Raw genomic sequence first — 23,890 nt, 5'->3', positions numbered from 1 at the left:
CATCCCAGTCCCCTGACCTGAACACTATAGAAAATGAGTGGAGTGAACTGAAGAGAAGATCTGGAGAGATTCTATATGGAGGAATAGTCTCTGATCTCTTGTCAGTTGTCCTCCACCTCATTATAGGTGAAGACTCAGAGCTGTTATCTTGGCAAAAGGAGGTTGAATAAAAGGGTGCCTTTAATTGTGGCCAATGTGGAGAAAAACATTTTCATAAAGAGATCCCCCCCCCCCCATTTTAACAATGCACATTCACAAAGTTCTTCTCATTTGTTTATTAAATATTAAGACTGATTTGTTCATGTTTTAAGCTACCAGTATGAATGTTTTACACATTTGTGTGTGCTTCACGCCAAAGCTCCAAAAGCTCAAGCCAATCAGAATTAAGAGAAGCACCCTCCAGACTGCGGAGAAAAGTGCCATGCTGGCTTGGTTCTGTCCTCCAACGTTATCAGCAGAAAGAGCTGAAAAAGAGTCCTAATGGAGAGAGAACAAGCGTGTAATGCAGACTGATGTCTGAGCCTGCTGATGTCTTTGTTAAGGGTCTCACACACAGCTGCAGATTCACACTATGACATCCTTCGAAGTTGCAGCTCTTGGATTTATGAATATGTTTCTGCTGACTCCTGTTTTTGATACTGCTGTGCCGCTTTAATTTCTGTTGTCTTTGGAAAGTAAGAAAGATATCGTTCACTTCTCGGTCGAGCTGGTCCCACATGGAGTTGGTATTGAGGTTTTTATGCAAACATGCTTTTGGGGAACTCAAGTAGTACAAGGACTGATGATTGATGTAAATGTCATGGTCTAATCACTGACCATGTCATTATCACCAATAGAGACTTTTTTACTTATCCTGACAAAATCTTCACTGTATATACGCTAGTTTTCAAACGTTTGGGGTTGGTAAGATTTTTTTTTTTTATGATTTTGAAAGAAGACTCACCAAGCATTTATTTGATTAAAAAAGTGATAGAAAACGGTAATATTGTGAAATATTATTATAATTTGAAGTACTTGTTTTCTATTTCAATACATTTTAAAATGTAAATTATTCCTATGAAGGCAAAGCTGAATTTTCAGCATCATTATTCCAGTCTTCAATCCCACATGATCCTTCAGAAATCATTCTAATATTCTGATTTGGTGCGTAAGAAACATTTCTTATCAATGTGGAAGACATTTGCACTGCTTAATATTTTTTTTGTGCTAACCATGATGCATTTTTTCAGGATTCTTTGATTAACAGAAGGTTTAAAAGAACAACATTTATTTGAAATAGACATCTTGTGTCTTATGTATTAATTTCTTTAAAAAAAACAACAAAAAAACAAAAAAACGTACTGACCCCACAGAAAAAACTATAGAAATGTGAGATGTGGTATTATTTGTTTAATATGCCTATAATTAACCACAAAAGTGTTTTTAACACCCGAGCAGTGATGCCCCGCAGCCCATTAGTCATCTCTCTAACCAGAAAGCACACCACACTCCTACTTTTCTATCACTCTGTACAAGAGAAAAGAGGCTTTTCTCTGTAATCCCTATTTCAGTTTCTCTGTCTCCAATCACCCCTCCACCTCCATTCCCGCTTTCTCTCTCTCTCTCTCTCTCTCTCTCTCTCTCTCTCTCTCTCTCTCTCTCTCTCTCTCTCTCTTCATTTTTTTTCTCCAGTTGTAAATAAGCTGCAGCAAGGGAGTTATGCTGCAGTTAAATATCTCCGAAAATTCCAAACATGTAGCTTTTGTACAATAGCTGAGTAAACTCTCTTAGCTGAAGAGTTTGCGCCCCTAGTGCTGTTATAGTGTAAATTGTAATTTTTTTTTTTAAACTGAACTTTGGAGTTTTTATGTTGTATGCTTTTATTTTGGAGATTGAGGTAGATGCTCCGAGGTGGATTAAGTTCATGTTTTCGCCATTGATCTGATTGCTAAAAGAGCTCTGGAACATCCTGTCAGTTTATTAGTTTCATAACAGCCGTGATTAAGGGTTTTAAAGAGAGCATGATCTAGGGCAGCAGCAGCAGCCAGGAGCAGGAAAAATTCCTCTTTTCATAAAATGTAGAACTAGAACTTTGTCATTAAATTTGGTGACACAAAAAAGTTCTGCTTTAAAAGATACAGTGGGGTCACATACAGTACCACATTGGTTATGGCTTTTAGATTGAAAATCTGTTTTAAACCCAATAAAGTTTTAGAATTTTGAACATTTTAAAATGAAGAAATGTTAAGGTTTAAAATGAATTCTACACTATTTCTAAGTCACTGATCAAATTTATGACACTGATCATATGAACTCCTTGGTGCAAATGTTCAGATTTTCTTGCTTCCATTGAAGCACAAGATGATCTTTTGGAACATTCATTCAAATCATGCAGGATAACATGGATCATCAGATTTTGTGGAGCTCTTGCCAGACTTGTGGAGTTCATGCCAGCTTGAGTGCATGTTGTCATTTGATAATATAATATGTAATAATGAAGAATTTTGTATTAAACTGGAAAAAAATTACTAGTGGTTTCAAATGTTTATGTCAGGGAATTGTAAATTTTATTGTTTTTTGGAGCCATTTTGTTGGCAAACTTAATCGGGATAATGGAGATGATATGGCTTGTATTTTGCTGGATTTTGGCTGTTTTCGAATAAAATATGATTTGAAAAATGAGATATTAAAGTTCCAAAGCCTCTTGACTCCAGCTGCTTGATTATTGTGTTCTGCTCCGCAATTCCAGAAACGGCTTTTTGGCTGCCTCAGAAATTGACTCGAAGGACAATAGCTTTTAGGTTGAAAATGGATGATCTTGTCAAGAACTGTTTCAGTTAGCTCATCTAATGCATTGTGTACAAAAGCTATTGTTTTTTAAATTTTGCTGTTTGGAACAGTTCTTGGATTGTGGGTCATATTGAGGGGCATTTCTAAAACTATCTGTCTTAACAGGTAACTATTATGGCACTCCTCGGCCGGTCCACATCGGTCCTGACAGCCCACCCATTACGTACCAGGAACATCGAAACCTCCTGAGAAACTTTCGTACCCGCAGCAAATCGCTCAGCAACCTGGAAAAGGCAGTGGAGGAAGGTGACAACAGCGAGGAAGACTCTGGTCTATCAGGTACTCAGCTGTTGGGTCTCTCCCTTATTTTGAAGTTTTTTTTTTTTTTAAACAAGTATTTTTAAATGCAAGCAGCTTGCTATCTCATGGTACAATAATAAAATTAAAAACATCTTTTGAGATTAGTAATTTTTCTATCAGAATCTGTTACTCGTGGGGTACCCCAAGGCACTAGTTTGGGTCCTTTTATTTTTTTCTTTTAAATGTGCTCCATTAGGTTCTTTTTTTTTTTTTTTTTATTAAAAAATTAACAGCTCAACAACTCAACATCACTTTTCACTGATACACAGACAATACCTCTTTTAAAATCGAGCTTTTGTTAAAACTAACATCAAACTGCTGTTCAAGATTTTCAAATAATTAAATAAAAAAAATTAATTTCAAATATTAAAAAGAAAAAATCTCAAAACGCATTTCTTTCCTAGCCAGTAAGATCAGCATCTCTGGAATTGACTTGCCGCCATTTTGCAGTTATTTTAAACCCACAGATTTTTAAGACAAATGGATGTCAGCTCAACCATGACATGTTTGCATTTTTTATGTTTTTAACATTAAATACTATGGAATTGTGTTCAGAATTGATGCTGTTCTCATATTAGAGCCGGCAAGAGGAGAGCAACATGAACAGCGTGACCTCTTGCTGGCCTGAGGTTACCTAAGATTATACAAGACGGCCGCATCTCATGTCATGTTCACTGTACTCTACTCTCTGTTTCCCAGCGGGGTCTGCAGGAGCCAGCAGTGCCCCTCCCACCACCATTGTCTCACCTAATCAGACTTGGGACTCAGGCGGTGGGCGGGATGGAGGGGTTGCCATGGAGAACGGAGCACGTGGAGGGGCTTTGCCTGAAAACTGGGAGCTGGCGTTCAGTGACACAGGCGAACCCTATTACATCAAGTGAGTCAGCAGGGGAAGAAGGAAAAATAAAGATAGTATAGTGTGGAAGAGTGGGCAAAAATAGAGACAGAAGGTCATTTGCTTCCTCCAGTAATCAAAGATTATACTCAAAGTTGACATGATGTCTTTGTATGTCACATTGGATTTTTTTTACACGCGAAGGTGACATTTGAACTTTTAAGATCTGCATCAGTGAAAAAAAATTTAATTCAGCAAGTGGAGTCTAGTGCTTTTTTTAATGCAATTTTATGTAAAGAAAAAGGTGACATTTGAACTTTAAAATGTGCATCAGTGAAAAATATATAATCTTTGCCTATCTCTGAAAATTAAGTGCACTTAATGTGGTTATTTTGTATTTTTGTTGCAATTTTGAGGTAAAAAAAAATGTGACATTTGAACTTTAAGATGCACATCAACGTAAAATGCATAATCCTTGCCTTTAAGCAGACTTAAAATCATAGATAATGTTTATTACTCTTACTACTGCTGTTGTATTTCATCTTAAAGTTGCTGATATAACCTAGTGGAAGAGAAAAGTCTCTCATTTCTCTCATTTTTCAGCCATAACTCAAAGACCACAAGCTGGCTGGACCCAAGGACTCAGGGCAAAGAAATTGTCAGCAAGACGGAGTGTGAGTGTATATATGTGCATGTGTGTGCGAGCTTGGCCCCTCTCCACTTTTTGCTCCCAAACACACTCTCGCTCTCTCTGCAGTCTTCACACAAAGATTAATGACAAACCTTCCTGGAGCCATCTCTCACGCCTTCATCTTACCCCTTGTTTCCTTTGCCTTTTAAACCTTATCCACAATCTCCTTGTCCCTCCCCGCTTGCTTTCATCTCTCATCTCTCTTTTTCCTTTAATGTTATCTATCACTCAAAGCATGCTCTCCTATATTTGAGAAGGTCATGTCTGCTATCCCTTCTGAGCCAAGCGATTTTGAGAAGCCATTACATTTGTTACTATGTACGTTTGTAAGAAGTCCACGTGTGCAAATACATTTACAAGTGGGCTCTAAAATTCTGAAACTACAATGAAATGCTTTAAAATGATGAAAATGTAGTTGTATATAGGGTGTAGTGTATAATGGTATACTGCCTGCTATTGTTTAAAAATAGTATGTGGAACCATATGCATTATGCAGGTGTCGGAGGTAGTATGCTACATTGTCACATGACCTCTTCAAATTGCACGTGTAATTCAGTGGGTGGTATTCAGTTATCACGTTGGAAGAAAATGTGGATATAAAAAATATAATTTTGGCAGTCTGTTCAAATAATGAGCCAAGAACAAAATGGAAAATTGCTACTAGAAAATTAATACTTCTAGGTAATTTGTCACATAGGACATGGAAAGTCTTTGCATTGTGGGAAACGGTGCCTCGCAAAATACTCTGTTGTACACCCTACATTTTGCCAGTAATGCACATTTCACTAAAGAACTAGTATGAGTAGTATGATAGTTCGCTGTTTTGCCAGTGTTTTAGGTAGCACAAGTCAAAAAAGTACTCCCCTTTAAACAAGTGTGTGATTGAACAATTTATTCAGAGTATAAGCCATACAGCCCACATCCCAGCAGATGGCACTGTTGTTTAGCATTCAACTCCATCCTAAAACGTTGTGTGGTATAAGGGCATTGTTAGAACTCTGTGGACTCAGCATACCATGTATAGACACTTATTTCTTTGTGTGTGTGTGTGTGTGTGTGTGTGCGCGTGTGTGTCAATTAGTACCTGCATTCACAGACCAACCATCTGAACTGAAGGGCTATTCCATACACACTCGCCTGTCGAAAGGGCCTCGTGGGTTTGGCTTCAACATTGTGGGTGGCAGTAGACCTCGGGAATTCCTGCAGGTGTACAGCGTCACCCCAGGAGGCCCGTCTGCACTCAAAACAGGTGAGACTAAGAGATTTAACCCTGTGTCCTTTTAATAAAAAGAAAAACAGATGCAGCTGGCACTGTATTGCAAACACTGTAAAAAATACTACTGTTTTTATTATTAATATTATAGTTTTCAAAAGTCTGAGACCTGAACATTTTTCTGTTTTGCATTTTTTGTAATTTCAGTAAAGCTTTTTTTGTTCAAAAGAAAAAATTATATCTAAAGCAGGTTTTTTTGCTTGTCTTTCCTTAATATGACGCTTTACACAGGCATATTTAGGAATAAAGGCATTAGTTAAATTAATCCATGTAAATTATGTAAAAAATTAAATTACATTAAGCTATTTAACGTTTATTTTAATTTCACATTGAGAAAATCTAGAGGAAATGTAGAGATTTGGTCAAATGAGAAAGAATTGAAGGTTTTCCTACATGCCGCATTCATATTACCCTGGCAACACCAGTATTCTCTGTTGGAAACTGCTAAGTGGCTGGTGCTTTTTGCTGCTTCTGTATAAATCTGCAGCGCAGGAGATGGCACTTCAATAGGTCAGCTCTTTAAATATTTATAGATGTATGATGGATATAATAATTTAATAACACACATAGATTTGTGCAGGGGACTCTTAAGGACGTTGTGAATCATACGTGATGTAATGGTTCTGCTGATTTTAATGTCCTCTTTTTACACTTAAAAGAAGACAAAAAGCCCCATAGATCTGGATTTAAGTCAGATCATTTATAGATGGCACAAAAACCAGGGGAGAGAAAAGAACCAGATGGATAAAAGATAGATTTTACCACAGGAGCATGAGCTATTTGCTTTTCCTCTCTCCCCATCCTCTAATCTATCCCTCCAATCCTCACTTTTATTTTAGGCAGGAAATCCCTTGACACTCTTTCTCTCTCTCTCTGTGGATTAGATTAGTATGCCTGTATATATGTGTGTGTATTTGGTGATTTGGAGGGTCTCATGGTTTGAATCTGCTGATCTGCTCTTAATCCAAATGGGCTTGTAGGTTTTAATCTGCCTTCTATTACACACAGCACTGTCCACTCACGTGTGCTGACAAACCCACCAGCACCCACACACACTCACTTATCCTTAAAGGGGTCACGTGATACCTTTCTTTATATCCCTTGTGATTGTCAGTTTTATTTGTTTGACCTTGTTAAAATAGCCTTCATCCTCCCCTTTCTAATATTAGTTGTCTTTTTCGACTGATAGGAAGTTTTAAAAGTTACAATAGGTTTTTACTGTACACTGAACTCTTTTAAACTCACAAGATTAAGGACATTTTGATTCCTCATATGACCCCCCTTTTGTACTTGTACTCACAAAATGAGAATCCGATTTGTTTTTGATTTACCTCATGTACAAATACAAATGACAGAAATGTCTTTCTCTCTCTCAGCGGATATCCTGGTGTACATTAATGACTCGTGTGTGCTGGGTCTGTCCCATAAAGAAGTGGTAGAAATGCTGAAATCCGTCCCCATGGGTCACAGTGTGGATGTGGTTCTTCGCCGAGGTTACCCCATGCTCTACAACCCTGATGGCTGCCCCAAAACCAGCCTCTCTTCCCCTTCTGACCCAACCAGTGCCAACCCTGCAGCACCCAGTTCTGCTCAATCCCAGGTTCAACATCCTGATGGACACCAACCTGGCTTGGTGAACCTCAATCGCTCCATGTCCCACCACAACAACTTCTACCCCCGCATGCAGAAAGAATCCTTGGATGCTAACGGGAACACAGCACCCCAGCCTTCCTACTCAATGGTCAATGGAAATGGAGTGGGAGGGACTATAGGACTGGGGGCGCTGCCTTCATCAAATGCCCCTCCCCTATCAGAGCGAATGAGCTCTAGTCACAGCGATACGGAGGTCAGCTCTGTTGTCACGCGCAGGTAACCAGAATAGCGTATTGAACCGGTTTTTCTTCTTCTTCTTCTTCTTCTTTTTATTATTATTAAAGGGATAGTTCACTCAAAAATGTAAATTTCCCCATGATTTATTCACCCTCAAGCCATCCTAGGTGTATATGTATCTTCTTTCAGACGAACACAATCGGAATTATATTAAAAAATATCCTGGCTCTTCCAGGCTTTATAATGGGAGTGAATGAGGCGTTGTATTTTGAAGCCCAAAAAGTGCATCCAATCTATCATAAAAGTAATCTACACGGCTCCAGGGGGTTAATAAAGGCCTTCTGAAGTGAAGCGATGGGGTTTTGTGAGAAAAATATACATATTTAAAGCTTTATAAACCATAAAACTAGGTTCTGGGAAACGGCTGTACGCAAGTTGAGTTACGTAAGAAGAGTGACCTCTGACTCGACCCATGAAGTATTGATGAACGCAGAAAGCCGTGTGCTGGAAGCTAGTTATTAAAGTTTATAAGTTTTAAATATGGATATTTTCCTTACAAAACCCCATCGCTTCACTTCAGAAGGCCTTTATTAACCCCCTGGAGCTGTATGGATTTCTTTAATGATGGATGGATGCACTTTTTTGGGCTTCAAAATACAATGCCCCATTCACTATGGTCATTTTTGGGTGAACTATCTCTTTAATATATAAACATGTTCATTATTGAACATTATCATTAATGGTAATAACATGGTAATAATAATAATAATGATGATGATAATGATACCTATTATTATTATTAACAATAATAAAAGTAATAATTAATAAACATGGTTATATAATATCACGACCATGTTCATTATTATTATTAACGCTGTTCTGTTTACACACGCATTTGTTTCCTCCACTCTCTACCCAGAGCTTCCCTTGTCCGAAGCTACAACAACAACACTCTTCCAGCTCCTTCTCACGCCCATCATAGTTCCAAGTCTTCCGAGAGCGATCTCTCCTCTGCAACGCTCCCCCTGCCTCAGCCCGAGGTGGGTCCTACCGCCCCGCCACCAGGAGCACCTAGCACCCAGCGGCCTCCCATGCCCCAAACATCTCTTGCCGTCGCACCCCCAACCGAGCACCCACCCTGTGGTTTCAACGGGTGTCCAGCCAACAATCCCCCGCGACCTCTTCCGGGTGGCCTAGGGTCCCCCGGAGCCCCAGGTGGGGTAGGCTGCGGAGGAGGGGGTGAGCTGGTACCTGTGGCCTTGGGCAGGAGCGAGGGAGGGGGTATGGGTTTCAGTGTGACGGCTGGGGGGCAAGGAGGGCAGCTGGCGGTGGTGAAGAGAGTCTGGGACAGACGACAGTGCCCCTCCTTACAGCCAGGGGATGCCATTATTAAAATCAATGGCGCTGATGTGCAGAGCCTCAGCTTCGCACAGGTAAAATCTTTTTCTGAAACTCTTCCCTCATCAACCTTCTAAATCTGAATCCTTTTATATGATTTTTTTCATATGAACAGGTGCAGCGGGTGCTGCAAGAACATACCAAACAGGGTGAGGTGGTCTTACTGGTTTACAGAGGAGGTGAGTGTCACCCACACCATGTTCAGATAAATCATAATAAGCATTGCAAAATTCCCCACCCCACTATAGTCACTTTAAAATGTTGTACTATTTTGTCTAAAATTAAAAATAAAACACTAAAAACTAAAATCAGTCATTTTAACTGCTACAAGTGAATTTAGGCATCACAACGCTATAATGTTCAGTATGAAAAATTAAGATTGCTTTTGAGATTTAAAAGATTACCTAAAAATTACATTTAATATTTGTTGTTATTAATTATTAGTGTTTTTAAAGATTACATTTAAGTGAGTGTTATATGCAGCAATGGAATTATAAATGTAAAAAGAAAAAAGAGCATGTGCAATTAAATATCCAATATCAACCAATACCATTAAATTAAAAAAAAAAAGTTTAATGTTGTCAGATAACCAATGTACAGTAATAATATAATATAATATAATACATGATGCACATATCTGACCGTACATTAATTTATATATATTAATTATATATATTTGTCATCATTATTATATTTATGATGAATTCTACATAAATAAATGGTATAGCAGGTAAAATCTATCAGGTAAAATCTATCTGTACCTCCTGCCCCTATCACACATCATTTTCCTGTTCTCTCTCAGGTCCTCTTTGCTCCCCAGGCTCTCCAAATGCCTATAAAAGACCTCCTCCCTCCCTGGGCACTCCAGATCTGACCTCGCCCTCCTCCGATGGTGCTGTGCCTAGCCAGAGCACCCTTTCTCCCTCCTCCCCCTGCGGTGACCTCCCCAACCTGGTCCAAAGCACCAGCTTCCTGGACTCGGTGCCCGTGACCCTGACCCTAGAGCCCCGGGACTGGTTAGGGGTTGAGGACGGACCTGCTCAGTGGACCCGTACTGCTGCTTCTAACCTCGGCGCAGTATCCAAAAGCCATGTAGACGCGAGGGGAGTGGTCTCTTCCAGAGCGATGGAGGTGGAGTTGAGACGGAGACCAGGAGAGGGATTCGGGTTTGTCATCGCATCACAGGATGTAGTGAATGGAAGTAAGTACAGACTGGGTAGAACATGATCTGCGTTTATGTTTTCTGGCCAGTGGATGTGACCTTGCGTTGTTTGTTTTATATTTGGTTATTCTGGTATTTGGAAGCAAATAATGAACATTTTATACATTATTCCGACATTGATTATATCAAAATCAAGGCTATGGAATTATTCCTACGTTCCGTCAGCATAAAGCAATTAACACAGAAGGAGGGAGTGTATAATTCTGCCTCGTTTCCTGTTTGAAGGCCAGGTGAATGGTAAAAAATAATTTTTAAAAAAAAAAATTAGAGAAAAAGGGCATTTTACCCCTCTAAGCATGTTGGTTGTCTGAGTCATGTCATTATGCAATAAGCATGTGCACAGAAAATCTCTAATTAGCAGACTGATTATGATTACTTTGAATTGATTTGAGGCTTAGCTAATGTGTACGCTCTTATTTTTAAGGAGACATTTCAAGTTGTTTTTTATCAGTTATTAAATGCGCATGAATGATTTGTGCCTCACTGCTCTGAGTGTGTTAATGTAAGATAAGTTAAAGTCTGAGTGAGGTCATGGTTTGTGTCCAGCACTGCTTGTAGTTGTGAAACAACAAATGGAACGGTTTCCTGAGTGAGCGGTTTTTCCTGTTTTCATTCTTTTTTTTTTTTTTCTTGCGCATTGTCCTTGTTATGTTCAGCTGTTTAGTAGTTCAGTACTTGTTCATTGTTATTTGGGATTTATTGTTTAGTAGATAAACAAATAGATCCACAATCAAACACAGAGATTTCCAACAAAGAACCGCTGTGATCTGTCTGTTTTACATGTTTCCTTATCATTTTGTTACATTTTTTTTTTAACAGTTTACATAAGTAAACTACAGTACTTCATAGAACTAAATGTTTACATAATGGTTTCTAATAGCTAGACATTGCATCAAAGCAATTTAATGCATTGATTACGGAATTTAATAATTGTTGATATTTACTATAATAATACTTTAATGAATTATTACATTATTACATTACATATTACATTATCCAAAATGAACTTTATATTTTCAGTTGTAACATTCAGATTTCAAATGTATTTATGTTGTGTAAACATTTGTGCCTTCATCAATGTTATATGTATTTTTTTTTTTTAAATGAACCAAAGTAATAGAATTGAATCAGCCATATTTCTATAATTATGATGCATGATATAATTTATTACAGATTTGCAAATTAATCAAATATTTACACCTAAAAAAATAAATGGCAGATAAATTGTAGAAAAAGTTAATCAAAATATTTGAGGTCAGAAAGATTTTTTTTTTTTTATGTTTTTGAAAGAAGTCTTATGCTCACCAAGGCATTTATTTGATCAAAAATACAGTAATATTGTAAAATATTATTTAAATTTAAAATAACTAATTTCTGTTTTAATATATTTTTAAATGTAATTTATTCCTGTGATAACAAAGCTGTATTTTCAGCATTATTACTCCAGTCTTCAGTGTCACATGAGCCTTCAAAAATCATTCTAATATGCTGATTTGATGGTTAAGAAACATTTTTTTATTATTATTATTGTCAATGTTTAAAGCAGTTGTGCTGCTTAATATTTTTGCAGAAACCATGATACATTTTTTTTCAGGTTTCTTTGATGAATAGAAAGCTCAAAAGCACTGCACTTATTGAAATAGAAATCTTGGTCACACTTTAGATTAGGGTCCAATTCTCACTATTAACTAAGTATTAACTATGAATTTGCCTTAATAAAGTCATAATTACTGCTTATTAATAGTTAGTAAGATAGTTGATAAGGTTAGGTATTGGGTAGGATCAAGGAATGTAGAATATGCTCATGCAGAGTAAGGCATTAATATGTGCTTTATACGTGCTAATAAACAGCTAATATCCTAGTAATATTCATGCTAATAAGCAAGTAATTAATAGTGAAAATTGGACCCTGAAATAAAGTGTTAGCAAAGAAACTTACTGATCCCAAACTTTTGAACACTAGTGTATGTACAGTGTGTATGTGTGTGTATTGTTATAAATTACAATATAGTTGTAAATATCACACACTCTCAGGCTGATTGTTTTGCGATGAATCAACATAGTATTAAATCGCTTTTATTTTTTTCACGTATTCCCTATCATGCTTTCACTCAACATCCCTCCCTTCAGTGATCTCTTTTTTTCCCCTCTCTCTCTCTCTCTCTCTCTCTCTCTCTCTCTCTCTCTCTCTCTCTCTCTCTGCACTCTTTCACCCTCTCCCCTCTCTCTTTTCCTCAGTTCATTTTTGTCAGTGCAAGCGTCCTCAGTGTCTCTGCTCTGAGGGGGAAAAACCACCTGAACAGTCCTTGTTTTCTCCATTTCTTCACTGTTTTGTAATATTATATGTAGATTAAAGACTCCGTGTCAGGAATTCTCTGGATTTGAAGCTGGATTTAGAAACTCTATCAGGACAAAATGCTGGAAAGGCTTCAGTCTGCCCTGAAAACGATGAAGGACGTGAAACGTAAATACTCTCTTACCTCTTATGTACTCTTAAAATATTTGTATTTAGATTAATTATTGAGCCTGGTACTGTTTACTTTACTAACAAATGAAGTACTGTATTTGCAGCTGAATCAAGTTTAGTGATGTTTTAATGTGATTCAAAACATTGTGCGTGGGAACAGTCTGCTTGCGTGAGAGAGAACAGGATGCATGTTTTGCATGTGTTGCACTGTATCCGTAGCCTTTGAGCTGTCCGGGCAATTCTTCTAAAGTGCATCTTTTTTTATTGCATCTCTGTACTTTTCATACTTCTGAGCGTCCTGGCACTGTGGTTCACCTGGGATCTCATCTCACATGCCTGAAATATTTCCAGTGGTAGTGCCAACGAAAGGCTTAATTCTTCTGTGATGTGTTGGACCAGTGAACACAGGTTCATCCATACTGTGGAGGTGTCCAAACGTCTGATTACAGACTTCAATAGAGATGAAGAGAAAAACAACAACAACATTGAAGCATATTATCATTCACATTTACAAATCAAAACATCTAGTACTACTGTTTTTTTTTTGTTTGTTTTTTTTGTTTTTTGTACATGATACCGTAGTTTTACCATGTTTTTTGACCACAATTTTCTTTCCATTACAAAAACTTCCAAAACAAAAACCACAAGGATGGTAGTGCATGGCAATACTATAGTGTTTTGAAATTTACCAAGGTACTACAATTCATGTACTATAGTATTTACATGGTATTTTTAAAGAATACCCTGGCACTGCCATGGTAGAAGTCCAAAAATAAACCCATGGTACTACCAGGTACATATCCAAAATACTATGTTAGTGCCATGGTAAATGTATGACATAGTGCCTTGATATTTTTTGGACATGATACCATGGTATTACCATGTTTATTTGACTATGTGCCATATTATTCTTTGGCCATTTTACCATATTTTGGTACAGTGTCTACCATGGTATTCTTTGAAATCAGTTTGAGCATCATGTAACTACCATAACACATATTTATCTCTACTTTTATATTTTCTTTCAGTCACATTATTACTGTTATAAGATGCTCACCCTGAAAATAATCTTATCGTGGGTGTGAGATCATCTGCATGAGGTCATTTGTAGGGAATGTGTGTGTGTGTGTGTGTGTGTGTGTGAGACGGAGAGAGAGCGAAGAACACTGCGTGTTCCTTCCAGTCGTGTTCAATATGAGATTGTCTGTATCTTATCTGTATCCTCTCTATGTTGTAATATCCTTAAAGGGATAGTTCACCCAAAAATGAAAATTCTGTCATCATTTACTCACCCTCGGGTTGTTCCAAACTTGTATACATTTTTTTGTTATGTTGAACACAAAGGAAGATGTTTTAAAGAATGTGGGAAACTGAACAGTTCTGGGGCACCATTGACTTCCATAGTATTTTTTTTTTTTCAATGGTGCCCCAAAGCAGCCTGGTTACAAACTTTCTTCAAAATATCTTCCTTTGTGTTCAACAGAACAAAGAATTTTTTACAGGTTTGGAACAACTTGAGGGTGAGTAAATGATGACAGAATTTTCATTTTTGGGTGAACTATCCCTTTAAGGCACGTCTTATGCCCATTTCCATTTCTCAGAAGAGCGAGTTGTTCTGGGGTCAGCTGATGCTGTTTCGTGAAGCTTAGCAGTGTTAACAGACATCGCAGGTTCTGGATCATTGGTTGAGCATGTTTTCACCGTGTCATGTGAGGATTTTCATTGTTCATTTTAGCGCATATTTACATGGCAGGACTAATAAGCTGGATAAGATTAAATATTAAACAGATGGTTGGTTTTGCATCTTTATCCCTATAGGGATGCAAGCAGGCTTGTATGTGTATGTTTGAACGTTCATGATGCATTTTGTTTTTTGTTAGATGTGTGTTGTGGATCTCTTTAGATAGGATGCGCAAAATCAATTACTTTGTTGCTAGACACTAAGGCTGTGTAGTTTCACTGCAGATACTGTTTCCTCTGCTGTTGTTTACAGCAGTGTTGGGATTGTTTGTTTCTGCAGGGTCAGCCTGATGTAAATGGAGTGTTGTGGGTCTGATGCTCAGTCACCATTAGTATTATTGCTGTGAGCTGCAACTGTGTGTTTTCGCTTCGTAGTGTGTGAATGTTTTGTTTTCCTTATGTTTCTGCTCACAAACAGCATTTTTAAAGATTTAAACATATCAATACACACTTGGTAACTTGTTGTTGAGCTGGTATTTTTAATCAAAAGCAATGTACTATATTGAAATGGCTCTGGAAGCAAGCAAATGTTCTAATGGGAGCAATGATGATAGTCTCTGTGACTCTTTTCAGTCAATGGATCGTCCTTTCCAGGGTTTGGAGCTGCAATCTATGACAGTATAGCTTAGAATCACTACCATTACCACTACTTTTAATGCGTTAAAGGGATAGTTCACCCATAAATGTTTTCTCTAAATTGTTTACTCATGTCATTCCAAACCTTTATGACTTTCTTTCTTCTGTGAAACACAAAGGAGATGTTTTGAAAAAAGTTTCGAGAATATTTGTCTATATAATGAATGTAAGTGGACCCCACTTACTTTCATTGTATTGCTAAAAAACAATGATACATTTTTCAAAATATCTTCTTGTGTGTCCTGCAGATGAAAGAAAATCAGGCAGGTTTGGAACAACATGAGGGTGAATAAATTATAACAGAATTTAAATGTACTTAAACTGGCCCTTTTTTTGCCCTAATACTGTAATAATATATTAATACTTTAATATGAATACAAGTCGAGACCTGCATTGTAAATTTAATCCAGGCACAAATTGTGCTCTGTTACTGTACTGACAGAATCATTTACTCGCTGGTTGCCCAAGGGTATTGTCAATGCATTATATAAATGCAAGTATTCAAATGTTAGAAAATGAGGGACTAATCACAGTTTTGAGGTTAAGGACCTTGATTTGTTAAACACTGGTTTCATTAAAATTTAAAAAAGTAATTTTTATTTTTTATATTCATTTCTGCAACTGCCAGAAGTTTGTTAGATGTTATTTATATAAAACCAAAGCGCGTAATTTCAAATGGAAAATAAATAAATAAACAGGTTTCCTTAAAGGGTTAGTTCACCCAAAAATAAAAATTCTGTCATTTATTACTCACCCTCATGTCGTTCCACACCCGTAAGACCTTTTTTCATCTTCAGAACACAAATTAAGATATTTTTGATAAAATCCGATGGCTCAGTGAGGCCTGCATTGACAGCTAGTTAATTTACACTTTCAAATGCCCAGAAAGATACTAAAGTTATATTTAAAACAGTTCATGTGACTACAGTGGTTCAACCTTAATGTTATGAAGCGACGAGAATACTTTTTGTGTGCCAAAAAAACAAAATAACAACTTTATTCAACAATATCTAGTGATGGGTGATTTCAAAACACTGCTTTACGAATCTTTTGTTTCGAATCAGTGGTTCGGAGCACGTATCAAACTGCCAAAGTCACGTGAACCATTGATATTTCGAAACACTTATGATGTAACGAAGCCTCGTTTACTGAAATCACATGACTTTGGCGCTCTGAACCACTGATTCGAAACAAAAGATTCGTAAAGCTTCGAACCTTCATCAAGCAGTGTTTTGAAATCGCCCATCACTAGATATTGTTAAATAAAGTCATTATTTTGTTTTTTTTGGCGCACACTCAGGCCTCACTGAGCCATCGGATTTTATCAGAATATCTTAATTTGTGTTCCGAAGATGAACGAAGGTCTTACGGGTGTAGAACGACATGAGGGTGAGTAATTAATGACAGAATTTTCATTTTTGGGTGAACTAACCCTTTAAATACTCCCTATCTCTGGCATTGGCTGACTTATCATATAGCCACACCCCCAAACCCACACTTTTGGCTGAACAGTTATGGGACTGGTTGGAATGTTCAAACAGACTGAACAATGTTTTGAAAACAATAAACAACCGAGTAATGGCTTATAGTTATTCTGTACTACATTTAATTAAAGCTGAAGTGTCATTTAAAATGGAATAGCAAAAATACTGACTGATTTTTAAACAGATTTTCTCAAATACTTTCCCTTTCTGTCATTGGCTGGCTTATCATATAGCCACACCCCCAAACCCATGCTTTTGTTTGAACTGTTATCGTACTTAAAACAGATTTCCTCTCTGCCATTGGTTGGCTGATCAGATAGCCATTGGTTGAATTATTGTTGTTGGGCTGGTTGTTCAAGCAAGCAGAACAATGTTTTGAAAGTACTTTTCAGTAGATGTATGCCTTCATAATAAACTGGCATGAGAAAGTATGTTAACATAAAAAAACACTCTTCATCTTTGATTAAAGAACAGTAGAAGCCCATAGGAGTTCGCCAGTAGCCAGGTAAACGTGTGTGTGTGTGTGTGTGTTTCTGACATGTGATAAAAGGTCATCTTCTCAGCATGAGTCCTACTGTTCTGTACTCTGCATGAGGAGTTTTGTTCAAGCGCTGCAGCCATCCCCTCTCGACCCCCGCCTGAACTCGGCTTCCACAGCACGCAAAACCTCTGTTCTTCCTGCCGAACCCTGTGGTGTGTGTAAAACTCGGCTCTCATATGGCTCATTGGCTCGCAGTTCAGAGGAAATCTGCCCAGACGTGAAAATAACAGAGGCTCATAAGTGGAGGTGAACAGAAACAAGGTTTCGTGTAAAAGCGCTGAAGCTCGACCCAGTTTTTCTACACGTTTAAAGAGTGTTAAAGTTTCACTCATGCTTGTGTTGTGCACCTGTTTATGCTTAGTGTCATTATTGTTGAATTATTAGAATTACTGATAAATGCCTTTTTATGTGTTTAAAAGCTGTAGCTTATTTAGGCTATATTGCAGTTGCCATAGTTATTTAATAAAAGAAATGTTCTTTAATATATTTCTGATTAGGATCTGTGCCTTCAAAAAAGTAGTGCCAAAATTAAAACTATATTTTTAAAATATAAATGTGTGCGTGTGTGTGTGTACTGTTGTTCAGTAACTACAAATCCCAAAGAGTATTTCTCTCTCCTTCAGGCAGCTGGATCAGAAACAGCTGTATTCATCCCTGTTATTTATCTCTTTATCTCTGTTTTCATGTGGGGAAACTTTGGAAATTACAAAAAAAAAAAAAAAAAAAAACCTGTGCAATGTTTATTAAATGCATCCTTCTCATAAACACAATAATTGTTCATATGTTTTTTTCTCTATATATCCTCTTCTATATATAACCCACAGAACAATATGCTTATTAACTAAGATCTTTTACAAGCTATGAATAATGCATGAATGTGTTATGAATAATAGACAGACTCATGAATAATGTAGCTTTGGTAATAATTGGCAGCACTTAACGATATGGTACGTGGGAGAACATTCTCTTCCAGCTCAACACGCTTCACATGACTGAATACACTCTCACCTGGGCTCTACTGATTCTGTACACACACACAAACACACACATGTGGGGTTTTCGTGTTTTATGGGGACATTTCATAGACATAATGATTTTTATACTGTATATTCTAACCCTGATCCTTCCCCTAAACCTACCCATCACAGAAAACTTTCTGCATTTTTACAAAAACAAAACAAACAAAAAATTAGTTACAAAGGTATTTTTTTATAAGCTGTTTTCCACATGGGGACCAAAAAATACACCCACAAGGACAAGGATTTTGGATATTGCCATCTTTGTGGGGGCATTTTGTCTCCATAACTTATGAAGGGTATAACTGAACCACACACTAACACACAGATTATCTCATTAGACAAAAGATCACAATTTATTCAGCTCATAATATTCTCATTTTCCACTTCATGCATCTGTTACTGTGATCACGGCCAGCAGAGACAGAATAAGGGGGAAGAGACGGAACACTTGTAGAAAAATGAATGAGAGAAATTGTAATGTTGAATATATGCTGTAGCCTACATAGAAGATAATGTCTAGATGACTGCCAAGTGAACTGATTTGCCTTAAAAATGAATAGTTCACCCATAATGTATTACTTTGTCTTCTGTGGAACACAAAAGGAGTTTTTGGAAAATGTTCTAATCTTTTCAACATCATAAAACTCTAAAATGACCAAAAAAGTGATCCATAAAGCTATGCACTGTATTCCAAGTCTTTGAAGTCATATGATAGCTTTGTGTGAGAAAAGACCAAAATTTCATTCGTTATTTACTGAAAATCGCTGCAATGACAACTTACATTTTGGTCTGTGTGTCAAACAAAGCACATGACTATTTTTGACTATTCCTTAAAAGGGACATTGTCATGGCTTCAAGTTTCAATGAAATAGAAGTAGTGACAGATCTTTTCTTCCATATTGTGACATTCATCTAACTGAAACTAATTATTGGTTCTATGCATCAGTTGTTGAATGGATGGATTACGCTGATTAAATTAAAGGAGAAGTCCAGTATACATAACCAGAGAAGTCAGTTATTTCAACGTATAATCACTGAGTCAAAACAAATATTTAAATATTTAAACATGATGAATTGTTCACAATAAGATCAATAACATGCATTTAGAAAATAGGGTGAATTTCCATTTCATGTCAGCTTTAAACACCATATCACATATACTGTACATGAAAAAGGTTTCTGTGTAGCTTGCTTTACATGTGTATTTGATCTCTCTCTCTTTCTCACTCTGTCTCCTGTATGTTTGATCTTGTCGTATGTAGTGATTTCTTTCTGGAGTTCTTAGGAAAGTGCGTACAGATCAGATACTCTGTCAGAAGTTAAACTAAAGTGCTGGTTAAACTAGATTATTAGAACTTAAAAATCAAAGAGCTCCAAGAGAAACATACAGATGTTTTTGATTCACAGTTGAGGAAGCTTCAGGACTCTTTGTATAGATCTAAAAGGGACTTTCATGTAGGGACAAAGTGTTTCTTGGCTCATAATCTAAGACGCAGCAGGGTGTAAATTAGGAGAGCATTTCTAACATATGTTTGTTCCTTTATGACATCATGTATTCAGATCTGTGTTTCCTTTTGTTTTTGTCATTAATTTTCTATTAATATACAATCAGAGCTTGTAAACCTTTTGTGGTTCTGCAATTCCCTCAACAAATTGGGTGGCTGAAATGCATAGCTGACTTTGTGAGCATTTGTGAGCATTTAAAGGGCCATCAGAAACTGTTTCAGGCTTGTTGTATGTTGTGCGCTGTTGGCTGTTTCCCCACACGAGTGCACAATCAATACAAACAGGTCGATTCACTGGCCAATACTGGCTAAGAAGATTGTTTTTGTGGTTGTTGTTCATACACTACCGTTTAAAAGATTTTTTGTTTTATGTTTTTGAAAAATGTCTCATGCTCAGCAAGGCTGAATATATTTGATTAAAAATACAGTAAAACCAGTAATATTGCAAAATATTACAATTTAAAATAACTGTTTTCTATTTGAAAACACTTTAAAATGTAATTTATTTCTCTGATGGTAAATCTGAATTTTCAGCAGCCAGTACTTTAGTCTTCAGTGTCACATCCACCCATCATAAAAGTAATCCATACGGCTCCAGGGGGTTAATGAAGGCCTTCTGAAGTGAAGCGATGCATTTTTGTAAGAAAAATATCCATATTTATAACTTTATAGACCATAATCACTAGCTTCCGGTAACGTCCTTCCATCTACGAGTTCACGAGAGAGTCGAGTTCCGGCGTAGGACGTAGGATGTAGGAGTAGCGTAAGCTTAGGTGAGAGTAGATGCCTCTCACGGTTTCATCAAATAGGGTTGGGCAACAAACTCCTCAGACATTTCTCTTTAAAAATTCTCATTTTAGACTTCTAATTCGTGACCTGTGTTTTGTTTTGCTCTATCCTCTGTGCTTCTGTGTTCGTCAATACGTCATGCTTCGGATTAGAGGTCACTCTTCGACCAGAACTAGACTTGCTTACGGCAGTTACCGGAAGCCAGTTTTATAGTTTATAAAGTTATAAATATGGATATTTTTCGTACAAAAACACATCGCTTCGCTTCAGAAGGCCTTTATTAACCCCCTGGAGCATATGGTTACATTTATTGATGGATGGATGTGCTTTTTTGGGCTTCAAAATATCGGTTACTATTCACTCCCATTATAAAGCTTGGAAGAGCCAGAATATTTCTTTATATAACTCTGATTGTGTTTTACTGAAGAAAGTCTTGTACACCTGAGTAAATTATGGGATTGTTTTTATTTTTGGGTGAATTAACCCTTTAATGTCTTCAAAAAAGCTCACTGACCCTAAACTTTTGAATAGTCATGTGTTCGTCACTGTTTTGAAATTCAATTTTATATTCTTACTTGTTTGTTACTTTTTACATTTATTTAGTAATTTTGGGGCTTATTCACGAATAACTTATAAGATAATTAAGTAAAATTTGTTCTGCTTATGTTTGATAAATAAATGTCTTTGGGAAAACACACTGCTGTATTTATATTCTCATTTTCTTTTAGCCTTGCAAGCCTTGCAGACATGCAAGCCAAACTTGCATGTCTGTCTGAATATCGGTGTGTTTGTGTGCCGTTCATTTGCACGTCACTTGCAGAAACATCTCTCAACAAAGATGAATATAGAGCAGAATGCTGAAGGCAAGAGAGCAGTATTTCAGTCTGATGTTTTATGTCTCTCTTTTCTTTCTTCAGTCGACTGTCTCTGTGTAACATGATGGCGAGTGCTCAGGGTAATTGTACGCAGGTCTTTGAGATTACAATCTTGGCAACCAACCTCTCGTTTGGCTAAGAGTGAAAGGCTGAATAATGTGAACAGACTAGGTTGGAGTGGAACAAAACACATCATACTCAAAGGAGAACAACAGTGAAACTTGGGACACACTGAGGAGAAGGCAATAATTAAACAAACACAGGTGTACAATAACCATGATTGATGTATAGGAGTTCTTTGACAAGTTTGCTCCACCTTCTAACTAATAGGTGGAACAGTTTATTCTTATGGCACATTTGTTCTTTCTAATAGGATTTTTGTTCTGGAAACTCTGACCTTTGTGGAATGTTAAAATGTGTGTGGAACAATGCTTGTGTTTTTGCTCTAGTGTGATGGAGAACACGTCAAACAAACTCTTAAATCAATAATGGCACACATTTATTTATGTTTTTCTGGATCTGGAATCCCTGTTGGAATCGTATGTCGTTTTCTATGGGGATTTGGTTACAAGACAAGTTTTGCAACTATTTCCACTAAAAAAGAACAATTTGTCACGATTTATCCTTGTGTCATTTAAAATGTTTATTTTTCTTCCTTTGAACTTTAAGAATGTGGTAGCTTTGTGTGAGGAACAGTTGAAATTTGAGTCAAAATGTTAATTTTTTAAGTGGGACAAAACTAAAAAAAATAGTTCTCTCTCTCAAAAAAAAAAAATTTATAATTTACTCATCCTTATGAACTGAAACTGATTTCTGATTTATTTTATTTTATTTATTTTTTTTTTGAGAGAGAGAGTGGACTGTCACTTTAAGAGCTGTAGAGAAGACTAAATGAGTTGTGCTGTTGTCAATCACCTTTATATAGTGCTTTATACAATGCAGATTGTTTCAAAGCAGCTTTACAGTGATAAACAGGAAATTGATGATACAATGATGCAAACAGATTCTGCTGTAAAGCAGCTCTGAAGAGACAATAGCAAACAGTCATTCAGCTGAAATCAGTTCAGTGTTGATTCAGTTTGGTTCAATAACTGTGTAAAGTTCATCAATAATGGAATGAGTTCAATTTATCTATAAAGCAGCTCTGGAGAATTAATCTTTAAGATTTGCATTACTTTGCACATAATCTATTCAATAATGAAATTAATCATCATGTGACTTGTCTCTAAGACTGGCATTAAGGTCACTATTTTTGTTATACTTGTGTGGTCTAGAATGTCCCATGATTATGTGAACATGAAAGTATGAGTGAGGGATTCGTTCACGACTGAGTGTTCATGTTCTGTCAGCTGTGTAATCATCTGTTGATTCAGTGATTCATACTGTTAATTTAGAAATGTGCCTCTCCTTGTCCAGTCATATCATCATATTATACAGAACGGGGAAAAAATAATTTAGTGGTCCATTATAAAGTAAAAAGAATTTAGTTTTATTTGCATGGATGAAAGAATGAATATCTCTTTCTTTCTGTTTCTTTTCTCTCTTTAGCCTCGTCTCTAGTGTCTCACAGGTTTGTGACGGTGCGACGGGGGAGTCCAGCAGCACGCAGTGGTCAGATCCAGCCGGGGGATCAGTTGGAGGCCGTGGAGGGCAGATCAGTGGTCACGCTGCCTCACAGAGACCTCGCACAGATACTGCGCAGAGCTGGAAACACACTCAGACTCACCATTATACCACGCTCTCACACTAGTAAGCACGCTACAAACACATAATGCTTTTAATTTTGCTTGACTGGTGTTCTTTTTTTGTTTATATTTTGTATGTTTTTAAATTGTGGTTTGTTTGTTCATACACTACTGTTCAAAAGTTTGGGGTTGATTTTTTTTTTTTTTTTTTTTTTTTTTTAATGCTTTTAAATGAAGCCCAAGCTGCATTTATTTGATAAAAAATACAGTAGAAACATGAATATTGTGAAGAATTTTTACAATTTAAAATAACTTATTATTTAACTATATTTTCAAAAATGTAATTTATTCCTGTGATGGCAAAGCTGAATTTTCAGCATCATTACTCCAGTCTTGGAGACACCTAAAAGACACCTAAATTTACCTTGAAAAAAGCTTGCAGAAAATACAGTTATGTGAGAATCACCCTTCAATCTGATTTATAGCTGGATATAGCAAAAGATGACAAAATAAACACGTTAAACAACATGCATGCTTAATTTCACGATAGGTATGTGATTAATCGCAATTTAAAAAAAAAAATTAATCTATTGACAGCCCTAATAATAATACTATTTATTATTTAACAATTTATTCATTAATATTTAATAATTAAATAATTTAATAATAAATAAAGTTATTTAATTAAATATTTATTTATTTATTTATTTAATACATTTTGTAATTGTAAGTTGGCTAATGTTTTTTTTCTGCTAGACCTTGAGCTGTATT

General features: G+C 36.6%; 1 protein-coding gene across 3 annotated transcripts in view; it reads left to right on the top strand.

The window, feature by feature from the left end:
* The window catches only part of magixa (MAGI family member, X-linked a), a 57,306-nt gene that overhangs the window by 21,808 nt on the left and 11,608 nt on the right, over positions 1 to 23,890 (top strand). For all 3 annotated transcript variants that reach the window (XM_051903745.1, XM_051903744.1, XM_051903746.1), the window contains 9 exons: positions 2,935 to 3,108; positions 3,829 to 4,006; positions 4,568 to 4,638; positions 5,737 to 5,904; positions 7,305 to 7,797; positions 8,678 to 9,191; positions 9,272 to 9,335; positions 9,959 to 10,357; positions 22,983 to 23,183. In XM_051903745.1, coding sequence (XP_051759705.1) covers positions 2,935 to 3,108; positions 3,829 to 4,006; positions 4,568 to 4,638; positions 5,737 to 5,904; positions 7,305 to 7,797; positions 8,678 to 9,191; positions 9,272 to 9,335; positions 9,959 to 10,357; positions 22,983 to 23,183 — 2,262 coding nt within the window. The remainder of the gene's footprint in view (positions 1 to 2,934; positions 3,109 to 3,828; positions 4,007 to 4,567; positions 4,639 to 5,736; positions 5,905 to 7,304; positions 7,798 to 8,677; positions 9,192 to 9,271; positions 9,336 to 9,958; positions 10,358 to 22,982; positions 23,184 to 23,890) is intronic.

This window comes from Ctenopharyngodon idella, chromosome 8, assembly GCF_019924925.1.
Source record: "Ctenopharyngodon idella isolate HZGC_01 chromosome 8, HZGC01, whole genome shotgun sequence".
Classification (NCBI taxonomy): domain Eukaryota; kingdom Metazoa; phylum Chordata; class Actinopteri; order Cypriniformes; family Xenocyprididae; genus Ctenopharyngodon; species Ctenopharyngodon idella.
Note: the sequence above shows the minus strand (reverse complement) of the source record. Positions and strands in the feature narration are given on the sequence as shown.